The sequence below is a fragment of the Arctopsyche grandis genome, chromosome 5 (genome assembly GCF_051622035.1).
Source record: "Arctopsyche grandis isolate Sample6627 chromosome 5, ASM5162203v2, whole genome shotgun sequence".
In the NCBI taxonomy this organism is placed as follows: Eukaryota; Metazoa; Arthropoda; class Insecta; order Trichoptera; family Hydropsychidae; genus Arctopsyche; species Arctopsyche grandis.
This window is the reverse complement of record NC_135359.1, coordinates 11,064,815-11,078,506: the sequence shown is the minus strand read 5'-3', so window position 1 is coordinate 11,078,506 and position 13,692 is coordinate 11,064,815. Positions and strand designations below refer to the sequence as shown.

Sequence of the window (13,692 nt, the reverse complement as noted above, 5' to 3'; positions counted from 1 at the left end):
TAAAGCATAGATTACAAACTAAAACACTAATAGAACTCAATCCCACCTCGAGCGATGTTTTAAAGAATCCTCCAAATGCTTTAATACCGGAATATCCCGCAATCATGGACTCGGCATCCTCACTAGATCAACCAAAAGAGGATTCCTGGAAAGAAGTAAGGTCAAAAAGAAGGCGGAATAAAAAGAATAAAAGAACAAATGATACAAAGAACACCAACAACAACAACGATCGGCGTCAGCCAAACATTGAAAATAGCTTTCAAGATCGATATGCGCGATTTCCACCAGGCCCCAGAAATGAGGCTATAACAATAAAGTCAGACGGCACGGTGACATATGCAGACACCTTAAAGAAAATCAGAAAAGAAATTCCAATGGAGAATGTAGATGTTGCCGCTATTCGTCAAACAAAGGGTGGAGAAGTTCTTATAAAAATGCAAAAAGGAACAACAAAAACGGAAGAGCTAATGGGTGCGATTTCCGCGATTCTGGGCAATGGTGCGACTGTGAAGAAGCTCGTCCCTGGAGTCGTCATTGAAATACGGGACATCGATGGGGCCACGGATGAGACAGAATTGATGGAGGCATTAGCAAGCGCTTCACCACATGTGGTGAGAAATGCGCGATTGATCACGTTCAAACCGGCTTATGGAGGCACTCAGATTGCGATGGTCAAACTCCCGAGAGACGATGCCACTGAATTGATTAAGGCCGGAAGAATTCGAATCGGATGGGTCAATTGTCGTTTGAGGCCCCGAGTCCATATAATAAGATGCTTCAGGTGTCGGGGATTCGGACACATTGCGGTAGAATGCGCCAGCAAACAAGACAGAAGCAAAGAATGCAACAAGTGCGGCCAGGAAGGCCATAAAGCTGTGATTTGTAAGAACGACCCACACTGCAGCATTTGTGAAGGAGAAAAAATAAGCAGCGGTCATCAGACCGGTAGTCGAAGCTGTGCAGCCCTCCGGACTGCTCTGAAAGGACGAACACAACAATGATCCGCATACTCCAGATCAATCTGAATGGATGCCAGGCGGCGCAGGATGTGATGATACAGACAGCAGAGGAGCGGCGAGCGGACCTCGTGATTGTGTCTGAACAGTACCGCAACATTCCTCATCGATGGTATTCGGATGCAAGCTCAAGATCTGCAATCTACACACCAACTGCCCACCTGCGAATCACGAATGCTGTTTCAATTGGCGTCCAAGGCTGGACGTGGGTGGAGATGAGGGGAGTGAGGTTCTATAGCTGCTATTTTTCTCCTAGTGCAACAATAGAGGAGTTCAAGAGAGATCTCGTCTGCCTTGAAGATGACGTGAGAACATCGACCTTACCTGTTGTCGTTGCCGGAGATTTTAACTCAAAAGCTCCAGAGTGGGGCTCTCAAAAAACGGATCGCAGAGGTATTTTACTCTCTGAAATGGCATCGCATTTACATCTGCATGCGGCCAACGTAGGAAGTGCTTACACGTTCGTTCGGGGCAGCACCGGATCGGTCATCGATGTCACATTTGCAGGTGAAACAATAATTGGCAGGATCCGAAAATGGCAAGTGCTTGACAGCTACTCTCACAGCGACCATCGCTACATTGGCTTCGAGTTGGAAGATCGCCTCGCCGGGCCACAAATGTTACCTTCTAGTTCTGGCTGGGGAGCTCGTAAGCTGGACATCGTAGCTTTGGACGAAGCCGTTGCAGAACTAAGATCAAAAGTGACTGACGTCGCAAGCAGCGGGGTTGGAGCCGAAGACATTGCCAACTCATTAAATGACCTATTGAGTGAGAGCTGCGACGCATCGATGCCGAGACGCGGAGGTAAAAAGAGGCGCCCGGTCTTCTGGTGGACCGAAAACATCGCCATACTTCGCCGCGAGTGCTTAACCTGCAGACGCCGAGCACAACGACGGTCAAGCAATGAACAGCACAGAGTGAAATATCAAGAAGCCAGGATAGCTTTACGAAAAGCTATAAAAGAAAGTAAAGAGAGATGCTGGAAAGAGCTCTGCAAATCGATTGATGTGAATCCGTGGGGGAGCCCATATAAGATCATAAGGAAAAAGCTCCGAATTGGAACTGTCGATCCATATCTTGAAAATAAGGCGAGTCTTGAATTGGTCATAGATGGCCTCTTTCCGCAACACCCAGTGATGGAAAGACGATCGGCGAGCAGTACTGGTGATGAGATGCCGATTTTCACGGAGGAAGAAGTCGTAGCAGCCGCCAAACGAATAAATATTGAAAAGGCGCCGGGACCGGACTGCATTCCAAACGCAGTTATTAAAAGAATTGCCTTGAGCGATCCTGCGTTGCTGTTGACGACCTTCAATGCTTGTCTGTCGGAAGGAACCTTTCCAAAACCATGGAAAAGACAAAAACTCGTGCTGATTTCAAAAGGAAAGGGAGGCCCACCAGGACCTTCATCATACAGGCCACTCTGCCTACTTGACGGGGTAGGAAAGTTACTAGAGAGACTTCTCCTACAGCGACTACAACAACAGCTAGAAAACAGCGACACAGGACTGTCATCGCAGCAATTTGGATTTCGACCCGGTCGCTCAACTATTGACGCGATCAGTGAAGTCGTAAACACCGTAAGACTTGCATGGCGTGGGAGCGTCAAGACGAGCAAACATGTTGTGATGATCGCGCTCGACATAAAAAATGCATTCAACACTGCCAACTGGGGAAGGACTCTCGATGCATTAGTCACTATCAATGCTCCGGAAAAACTTATCAAGATGATCGAGAGCTATTTTTCGGACAGAATCCTTCTGTATGAATGCATGGGCAAAAAATACGAACGATCAGTCACTGCGGGCGTACCACAGGGATCGGTCCTGGGCCCGGCGCTTTGGAATGTAATGTACGACGGCTTGTTGAAGATCCCAATGCCAGATGAAACGAGCCTGGTCGCCTTTGCTGACGATGTCGCGTTGCTTGTCACCGCAAAGAACACAACATCTTTACGCCTAAGAAGCGAAGAAGCCATAAGAAGGGTTAAAAAATGGCTCGTGGATGCGGGCTTGGAGCTCGCCGTCCAGAAAACCGAAGCTGTATTCTTCACAAGACGTAGAAAGCTGCTGCCTCCTCAAATAACAGTCAACGGTTTTGAGGTGACGTTCAGCAGATCACTGCGGTATTTGGGAGTGCAGTTAGATGACAAACTACGCTTTGCAAAACATGCGGAAAAAGCGGGAGCTAGGGCGGCCCAAATAGCAGAAGACCTCGCCAGACTGATGCCCAACATCGGTGGACCGAAACAGAGGAGAAGAAAACTATACTGTGAAGTAGTACACTCAGTCCTCCTGTACGGTGCTCCGATTTGGGCGGAAAAAACAAAGGTTGAGAGGACGAGGCTCAGCCTCGCTAGAGTACAAAGAAGAGCTGCATTAAGAGTCGCAGCGGCATACCGTACAGTATCTGAAGATGCCATCCTGGTGTTGTGCGCCATTCCACCGATCGACTTACTCGCTCTAGAACGACAAGCGATCTACAGAGGTGAAAAGAAGAGTGCAGCCAGAGAGACAACGATGATCAAATGGCAAGACAGATGGAACAACTCAGAAAAAGGTCGATGGACACACCATCTCATCGGAGACCTAAAAGCGTGGTGCCAAAGAAAGCACGGCGAACTGAATCACCACACGACCCAAATACTCACAGGTCACGGGTGCTTCGGGACCTACCTACACAAAATAGGAAAGGAAACAACTCCGAAGTGCCACCACTGTGAAAACGAGAAAGACGACGCGGCCCACACAACCTTTGATTGTCCAGCATGGGAAGACGACAGAAGAACATTCAGAACTGTAATCGGCGTAGAACACCTGACGCCGATAAACATAATCTTCGTCATACTGGATAGCGCAACTGCCTGGTCAGCGTGGGAAGCATTTGCTTCGATGATAATAAAAAATAAAGAAGAAGCAGAAAGAACCCGAGAACTCGAAGGAAGAGCCATAAATGGCTAAGACAAAACTGCTTTCCCGAAGCAAAACATGAAAATGTGTCCGGGGAGCAGGGGTGTCAAGGGGGTGGGGTTTAGTCGGTAAAAATCCGACACTATCCTCCAGTTCGGGCTGGAGGATGTCTTTGGAAGATTCCCCACCTCCGACGATAAAAAAAAAAAAAAAAAAAAAAAAAAAAAAGGTTAGGTTAGGTTTGGTAAGGCTAGCACGTTTTGTGGATTTTTTAGCATTGTCGAATTCTTTTATTTCGGAGATGGTAAGGTTGGGTTGGGTTAGGTTTGGTGTGGTTAGCACGTTTTTTGTATATTTTTGCAATGTCGAATTCTTTGATTTCGGTGATGGTAAGGTTAGGTTGGGTTAGGTTTTGTGAAGGTAGCACGTTTTGTGTATATTTTTGCAATGTCCGATTCTTTGATTTCGGTGATGTACCGCAACATTCCTCATCGATGGTATTCGGATGCAAGCTCAAGATCTGCAATCTACACACCAACTGCCCACCTGCGAATCACGAATGCTGTTTCAATTGGCGTCCAAGGCTGGACGTGGGTGGAGATGAGGGGAGTGAGGTTCTATAGCTGCTATTTTTCTCCTAGTGCAACAATAGAGGAGTTCAAGAGAGATCTCGTCTGCCTTGAAGATGACGTGAGAACATCGACCTTACCTGTTGTCGTTGCCGGAGATTTTAACTCAAAAGCTCCAGAGTGGGGCTCTCAAAAAACGGATCGCAGAGGTATTTTACTCTCTGAAATGGCATCGCATTTACATCTGCATGCGGCCAACGTAGGAAGTGCTTACACGTTCGTTCGGGGCAGCACCGGATCGGTCATCGATGTCACATTTGCAGGTGAAACAATAATTGGCAGGATCCGAAAATGGCAAGTGCTTGACAGCTACTCTCACAGCGACCATCGCTACATTGGCTTCGAGTTGGAAGATCGCCTCGCCGGGCCACAAATGTTACCTTCTAGTTCTGGCTGGGGAGCTCGTAAGCTGGACATCGTAGCTTTGGACGAAGCCGTTGCAGAACTAAGATCAAAAGTGACTGACGTCGCAAGCAGCGGGGTTGGAGCCGAAGACATTGCCAACTCATTAAATGACCTATTGAGTGAGAGCTGCGACGCATCGATGCCGAGACGCGGAGGTAAAAAGAGGCGCCCGGTCTTCTGGTGGACCGAAAACATCGCCATACTTCGCCGCGAGTGCTTAACCTGCAGACGCCGAGCACAACGACGGTCAAGCAATGAACAGCACAGAGTGAAATATCAAGAAGCCAGGATAGCTTTACGAAAAGCTATAAAAGAAAGTAAAGAGAGATGCTGGAAAGAGCTCTGCAAATCGATTGATGTGAATCCGTGGGGGAGCCCATATAAGATCATAAGGAAAAAGCTCCGAATTGGAACTGTCGATCCATATCTTGAAAATAAGGCGAGTCTTGAATTGGTCATAGATGGCCTCTTTCCGCAACACCCAGTGATGGAAAGACGATCGGCGAGCAGTACTGGTGATGAGATGCCGATTTTCACGGAGGAAGAAGTCGTAGCAGCCGCCAAACGAATAAATATTGAAAAGGCGCCGGGACCGGACTGCATTCCAAACGCAGTTATTAAAAGAATTGCCTTGAGCGATCCTGCGTTGCTGTTGACGACCTTCAATGCTTGTCTGTCGGAAGGAACCTTTCCAAAACCATGGAAAAGACAAAAACTCGTGCTGATTTCAAAAGGAAAGGGAGGCCCACCAGGACCTTCATCATACAGGCCACTCTGCCTACTTGACGGGGTAGGAAAGTTACTAGAGAGACTTCTCCTACAGCGACTACAACAACAGCTAGAAAACAGCGACACAGGACTGTCATCGCAGCAATTTGGATTTCGACCCGGTCGCTCAACTATTGACGCGATCAGTGAAGTCGTAAACACCGTAAGACTTGCATGGCGTGGGAGCGTCAAGACGAGCAAACATGTTGTGATGATCGCGCTCGACATAAAAAATGCATTCAACACTGCCAACTGGGGAAGGACTCTCGATGCATTAGTCACTATCAATGCTCCGGAAAAACTTATCAAGATGATCGAGAGCTATTTTTCGGACAGAATCCTTCTGTATGAATGCATGGGCAAAAAATACGAACGATCAGTCACTGCGGGCGTACCACAGGGATCGGTCCTGGGCCCGGCGCTTTGGAATGTAATGTACGACGGCTTGTTGAAGATCCCAATGCCAGATGAAACGAGCCTGGTCGCCTTTGCTGACGATGTCGCGTTGCTTGTCACCGCAAAGAACACAACATCTTTACGCCTAAGAAGCGAAGAAGCCATAAGAAGGGTTAAAAAATGGCTCGTGGATGCGGGCTTGGAGCTCGCCGTCCAGAAAACCGAAGCTGTATTCTTCACAAGACGTAGAAAGCTGCTGCCTCCTCAAATAACAGTCAACGGTTTTGAGGTGACGTTCAGCAGATCACTGCGGTATTTGGGAGTGCAGTTAGATGACAAACTACGCTTTGCAAAACATGCGGAAAAAGCGGGAGCTAGGGCGGCCCAAATAGCAGAAGACCTCGCCAGACTGATGCCCAACATCGGTGGACCGAAACAGAGGAGAAGAAAACTATACTGTGAAGTAGTACACTCAGTCCTCCTGTACGGTGCTCCGATTTGGGCGGAAAAAACAAAGGTTGAGAGGACGAGGCTCAGCCTCGCTAGAGTACAAAGAAGAGCTGCATTAAGAGTCGCAGCGGCATACCGTACAGTATCTGAAGATGCCATCCTGGTGTTGTGCGCCATTCCACCGATCGACTTACTCGCTCTAGAACGACAAGCGATCTACAGAGGTGAAAAGAAGAGTGCAGCCAGAGAGACAACGATGATCAAATGGCAAGACAGATGGAACAACTCAGAAAAAGGTCGATGGACACACCATCTCATCGGAGACCTAAAAGCGTGGTGCCAAAGAAAGCACGGCGAACTGAATCACCACACGACCCAAATACTCACAGGTCACGGGTGCTTCGGGACCTACCTACACAAAATAGGAAAGGAAACAACTCCGAAGTGCCACCACTGTGAAAACGAGAAAGACGACGCGGCCCACACAACCTTTGATTGTCCAGCATGGGAAGACGACAGAAGAACATTCAGAACTGTAATCGGCGTAGAACACCTGACGCCGATAAACATAATCTTCGTCATACTGGATAGCGCAACTGCCTGGTCAGCGTGGGAAGCATTTGCTTCGATGATAATAAAAAATAAAGAAGAAGCAGAAAGAACCCGAGAACTCGAAGGAAGAGCCATAAATGGCTAAGACAAAACTGCTTTCCCGAAGCAAAACATGAAAATGTGTCCGGGGAGCAGGGGTGTCAAGGGGGTGGGGTTTAGTCGGTAAAAATCCGACACTATCCTCCAGTTCGGGCTGGAGGATGTCTTTGGAAGATTCCCCACCTCCGACGATAAAAAAAAAAAAAAAAAAAAAAAAAAAAAAGGTTAGGTTAGGTTTGGTAAGGCTAGCACGTTTTGTGGATTTTTTAGCATTGTCGAATTCTTTTATTTCGGAGATGGTAAGGTTGGGTTGGGTTAGGTTTGGTGTGGTTAGCACGTTTTTTGTATATTTTTGCAATGTCGAATTCTTTGATTTCGGTGATGGTAAGGTTAGGTTGGGTTAGGTTTTGTGAAGGTAGCACGTTTTGTGTATATTTTTGCAATGTCGAATTCTTTGATTTCGTTGATGGTTAGGTTTGTTTGGGTTAAGTTTGGTGAGGTAAGCACGTTTTGTGTATATTTTTGCATTGTCGAATTCTTTGATTTCGGTGATGGTTAGGTTAGGTTGGGTTAGGTTTGTTGAGGTTAGCACGTTTTGTGGATATTTTTGCAATGTCGAATTCTTTGATTTCGGTGATGGTTAGGTTAGTTTGGGTTAGGTTTGGTCAGGTAAGCACGTTTTGTGGATATTTTTGCATTGTTAAATTCATTGATTTCGGTGATGATTCGGAGCTGAAAAATAAAAATCGACTTACAATCATTTTCTTTTAACCATGCATTTTTTTTCTCAACGTGTGAATTTGATTAGCAAAAAGTTGAATTTGATTTACAAAAGAGTGAATTACGTAATAAATAATAAATGTAATTATTTAAAAATTCATCATTATCAGTATATTATAAAAAAGAAGACAGTAGACATTTCCATGTTTTAATATTTATATAAATTACTGATATATTAATTATCTATTAACATATGTACAGTCCATCGTAAAATGCCATAATTTTAAAGCCTATAAAATAATTTTTCGTAAACTGGTCAAGTACGGTTTGTATATTGCAAGATAAGGTTTTTTCTATATTCATTGAAGCTCAGGTTTTATCAGTGGTGCTGTTAGTGCTAAATTAAATAGAACCAGGTCGGTGTTTAATTTTTACGACCCCCCCCCCCTCGCTTTTTTCCTTACTAAAAAGAAGTTGTATCCTAATATTGGTAGTTCAAATATTTATAAAAAAAATCAAATAATAATAAATATTCTCTAATAATAACTAATCTCTTCAACATCTTTGATTTTGCCTAATCCTCTTCAACATCTTTGATTTTGCCTAATCCTCTTCAACATCTTTGATTGTGCAAAACCCGTGTTTGTGTGTCAACAGCAACATTTCCTTTTAGCAATTCTAAATCCATGTTCATATGTATGTCAAAAAACTATCAAATTTTAACATGTGAATTTAGAGATCACTATTCATTTAAGCTGAGTTCCCTCATTTTATGTATCCTCAAGTGTTTATGGTCAATAGTTCAAAGGATGTTTTCTTTCGAAGTTTTGGGTGGTTTTAGATAAAAAAGCCAATAAATTTCACTAAACGTCTTTTTAGTTTTGAATGTGCTCAGATTACTATTCGAGTGTTAGAACGAGATTCTGGTCACAATATTTGGAATACAAAATTTTATGTGAAATTTAGTCTAAATATTTTTTAATTGTACTCGAAAAACAATGTTTATATCAGTCAAAGTGCCAGCGCGGCGATTCGATTTAAAAGTTATATCATTTAACTTTCTAGCCATCACAATATAACAATAACAACAAAATATTTCTTAACAATAACAATAAAACTTGACTCTTTGTTGTTTTCGAGAAGGTCAGCCATTTTAATTTGACCAACCAACAGCCATTTTATTTTGACCTTTTAGATTAGATCTGTCTTCTTTATATTTTATCTTTATAGTATATATAGCAAATTTAAGTAATAGAAAATTTTTGAACAAAATCCGACAACCAAAAACAGAACTTTTGCCTTGTGTAAGTTTCCCTACATTCGCGCTCAATTTCTATTGAAAATACTCTCATAGCCGGTATGTGTATGAAAGTTTCAATATCAAATTTTGTTTTTTATACTTGTTATATTTCTCAAATACATAGATAAAGTCGTGGGTTGGTCACGTCCGAATTATTTTTATTTAAATGTAAATAAATCTGGCAATGCACATAAACAACAGTAGAAAAAAAATATTTAGTACATTCTATCAGGACACATTCATGTTCCGTAATGTGTTAGTGACTTGTCATAACAGCTATAGCCGACAAAATCTAAGGAATATTCATACAATTCAGAATTGCAAGGCAGCACAGAAGTGTACCCAAAAGACTACTTCTATTCATACTATACAGTAGCGCACGTTCAGACAAGTTTCGGACGAGTGCAAGGCAAAATCGGCTTACATATGCATACGTTACAGAGGGATACAATATGGTGCAATATTGCTTGAGTCGTATCATCGAGTCAATATTGTCATTTTCAGAAATGTCAATATGACATTTCTGAAAATATATGTATTCATACGTGCATGTGCACTTTCATTACTACGCCTTTACTCGCTACTATGATGTCACGTCGTGCGTGAATATTTGAATCCACAATTCTTGATCCGAACGATAACTACATACCAATAAATCTTTTTTTTCAATAAATTTTGCATATGTGAAAAATTTATAGTAATATACATACATATAGCCCGTTATACAGCCGGATTGTAATACTTAAGTCAATTTTCTTTGCTATTCAAAAGTACGAGCTTCGATTTTAAATGTACAACAAAAGAAACAGGAACATTTGCACAGTAGTTATATTACTACAGCAAAACATGTCAAATGGATTTATGGTTAAAGTAAAGCAACAAACGATACAAACGTGGAATTGAGGCAAAGGGGGGGGGGGGGGGGAGAGACTTGTCATCTTTGACAAACGATCTCCTACACTTTAAGACCTGGGTTCTAGGACCAGGTTTATACAAGCTACATAGATCCCAGAACCATTCCACCGATTGACAAGGGTGGCTCGAGAGCTAAAGGTTATCGAGCGAATTTATCGCGTCTAAATTGCGTAAATCACTAAGGCGATGGATTATTTCTCTCGGTTGCTTTTATGTGTCGTATTTCATTTTAAACAACGGATTCGGTATTCAAATTTATGTCGACCGAAAGCTGAATTGGATATTTGTAACTACGCTCATCGCCGTCGAAGAGGCTGTTGAAATTTATTCAAATTTATATAGAATTTCATACGGCGAATTCAACAGTTCGGTTATCTGCATGTATTAAATTTGTAGGAATAAATGAATACCGCGATTGTTAAATTAAATAAATTTTTCATACATACAAATCTATTTTACATATTGTAATTACTTTTTGCCTTAATTTTAATAGTATACATAAAATAAATATGAAGTAATATAAAATTGTTATAATATAATGGACTAGAACCAGTAGAATAGACAAGCGGTTAGCATATTATGCTTTGAACGGAGAGATCACGGGTTCAAATCCCACTGATTTGTGACTCCAGGTCGATCGTTTCCTATCAGAGTTTGCCAATATATCTGATTTTCATTGAAACGGTTCCAACAAACTGGCAACTTTGCCCATTTTCTAGCAAAATCTCGAGTTTTCAACAATCTCGAATTTCGCTGAATTGTATACAATTGCAAATTTGTCCATAGACGTTTCTGTGGATGTTCATTGATATGTATTTACTTTGTACATATTATACTACATACATAGTATCAAATGTACATATGTACAATATTTCTGGCCAGCAAAGTCCTCCCTGGTATAAATTAAAAATAAATAAATAAAATTGAATATAAATATATCTAGAAAACTATAAAAAAAATTTACCCTTGATAGTATTTCAAATTCAATTTTCTAGAGAAAGTTTTATGTTCGTTTGAAAGTTATTTTTCATGATTTCAAAAATAGCAATTTTCCAATTAGTTTAGTATTTCCGCGTTTTATGGATCGTAAAATGGGGTGAGTGCATCGAGTGCTAATTTATTGTAAAATTTATGGAAACTGCCCGAATTTCATTAGGGAATAAGATATTTTTTAGTGCGCACCGAACCATAAAAACATCACATAATAATGTCGAGAAAATGCGCATACGTTTTAATGCGTAATATTTCTGCTTTTATGGTACGGAAAAGCCTTAGAATGGCACACCATACGATAGTAAACATTGCACACACACACGTGTATATAATATAATATATCACGAGGACAAATAGGTAAGACGTTTCAGCATTCATTAAGGCTTTATTCTCCCCTATACGACACGAGCGAGAGTGAGGACATCGTAAATATTTATTTTTCCCTAGTGGAAAAATATTTGGGTAATATAAAATATATCCATCGAAGTACATAATGTTTCTTAATTTAGAATTTTTTAAAAGAAAATTTTCCGTTTATGAATTAATAAATTTTATAAGTGTCTATTTAATGAATAACCTTACTTTATCTAATTGAAACTATTCTAAATATTTGATATGACCTTAGTTAACAATCCAATAACGCGCTGAATTGATTACAAATAGGCGTAAGAAATGCAAGAAAATTAAGAAAAAATTTTAAACATTACAGTCCGTATATGTATAGGTATATTGTATCATATTTTCTTAGAATTTAATTCATTTTTTGCCATCCAATTTATTATTTGCTAAAGATATACATTATACTTGTAAAGTTTAAAATTAACTTGAAAAATGTAAAGTTTGTTTTTTTTGAAAAATGGATTTTTCACAATAGATCTATGTACTTGGTGAAAAATTTGCTCCGTATAAAAGGAACCTTCTGCCACCAACTCAACGAATTTGTTGGTTTTTCATTTTTTTCGATAGTTTTGATTTTTTTACTCTTTTAAAATAAATAAAAATTCAAAAGTCACTTCGTGCAGTTTTATTGAAATGATTATGATAAGTTTTGACATTTTAACGAGAATTCAAAGTCTTAATTTATCCAGAAACTACCATACAAAGCGCATTAGTTTCACAACGACCATTTGTATGGCGAAAGCGGCTTTTTCAAAAAAAAAAAAAAAACATTTCATGATCCCGCCATTATTTTGGAACCAAAAGTTGTTAATAACCTCCTTAAATATCTTATCTTTATCTTAAGAAATATTCGACAGTTAAACAGAAATACCATCGATAATAAAGTACGTGTGTAACTTGGGTTTGGTGCAAGCGCTCGACAATCGGAACTTATCGAATCTTGCCTTATTAAGCTCGCCAGAAAGATCCAACTCAATTTTAATAATAACCATTTTAATAATTGCATCTATGCACATCGAAAGGTTTCTCGTCATCTGATGTGCAATCTATCATTCAAGAAGACGAGAATTGCGTTTAAAGCTGCTATCCAGTTTATCTGTCGTTCAGTCTGTCTGGTGATTGTCGAGCGCTTGCACCGCGCCGGTGTAACTTATTAACCAAATCAAATAGCCATTTTCATTGCTAACAAGAAAATCGCCTTAAGTACAATCGAAGTAAACAATGGAGACCCCGGGATTAGGCCGAGCGGCATCCCCGCTAGTTCTCAGAACTGAGAGCGCGAAAGCGTGGGACTGCTTGCCTTGTACGTGTCTAAACAATCTGGAATATGCAGTGAGCGACCTGCCCTGTATAAGCAGGTACTTACGCCATGTCAGAGTATTCTGGAAGGATCACTGGCTGTGCGTGGATCTCCTTAATCACCCAATAAATGCTATGAAACGACTTTGGCGTTTCATTAGGATCCTCCACCCACCCCCACACAACAATACCTATTCAAATAATACATATGAAACGTGCAGCTATTTTTCACCATATCTGTTAGTTAGTTTATTTAGCAATGAGCGTTCTTTAAACGAGACTAATACGTCGCTACACTAGCGGCTGTCGAGTTTAGTCTCTCCGACACGCCTACAGACAGCACAACAACATTTACGGCGTGAATATTTGAATCGTTGTCGAGGGGGAGGTTGGGTGGAGGGGCTAGGGGCAGGGGGGTGGGATGGAAACCATTTAGTTAAATGAAGGTTGTTAACGGCGAACCGGCAAACAAAGTGAGCCGTCACGCGTTATGCTGTGCTGACGTGCAATTAATCAAGCGCCGCAAACGCAAATAAGCGGGCGCATCGAAGCCTCTTCAGCGGCTCGTTACACCGTTAACGGACAGACGCGTCGTTAACGGAACACCCTGTGACTTCGGACTTTGAGTCATTTGGATTGTGATGTTGCGGTTGCGGTTTATCGATCCCGAAAAACCAGTCTAATTTTAGACCAGGGCTCTGTAGTCTTAAAAAAAAGCGACTCCGACTACGATTCAGAAATCAAACATATTTATTGATATCAAATTGAATCATTTTTTTTTAATTAATTAAAATTTTGCCATAGTGATATTACAGAATAGTACCAAGTTGCCACTATGGGCT

At 41.4% G+C, this 13,692-nt stretch overlaps 1 protein-coding gene across 1 annotated transcript; it reads left to right on the top strand.

The window, feature by feature from the left end:
- Positions 1–997: 997 nt before the first annotated feature.
- On the top strand, positions 998–10,341 carry LOC143912319 (uncharacterized). The gene is made up of 3 exons (XM_077431602.1): positions 998–1,717; positions 9,527–9,580; positions 10,231–10,341. The coding sequence occupies exons 1-3, from the start codon at positions 998–1,000 to the stop codon at positions 10,339–10,341; spliced, it is 885 nt and encodes a 294-aa protein (XP_077287728.1).
- Positions 10,342–13,692: the final 3,351 nt, after the last annotated feature.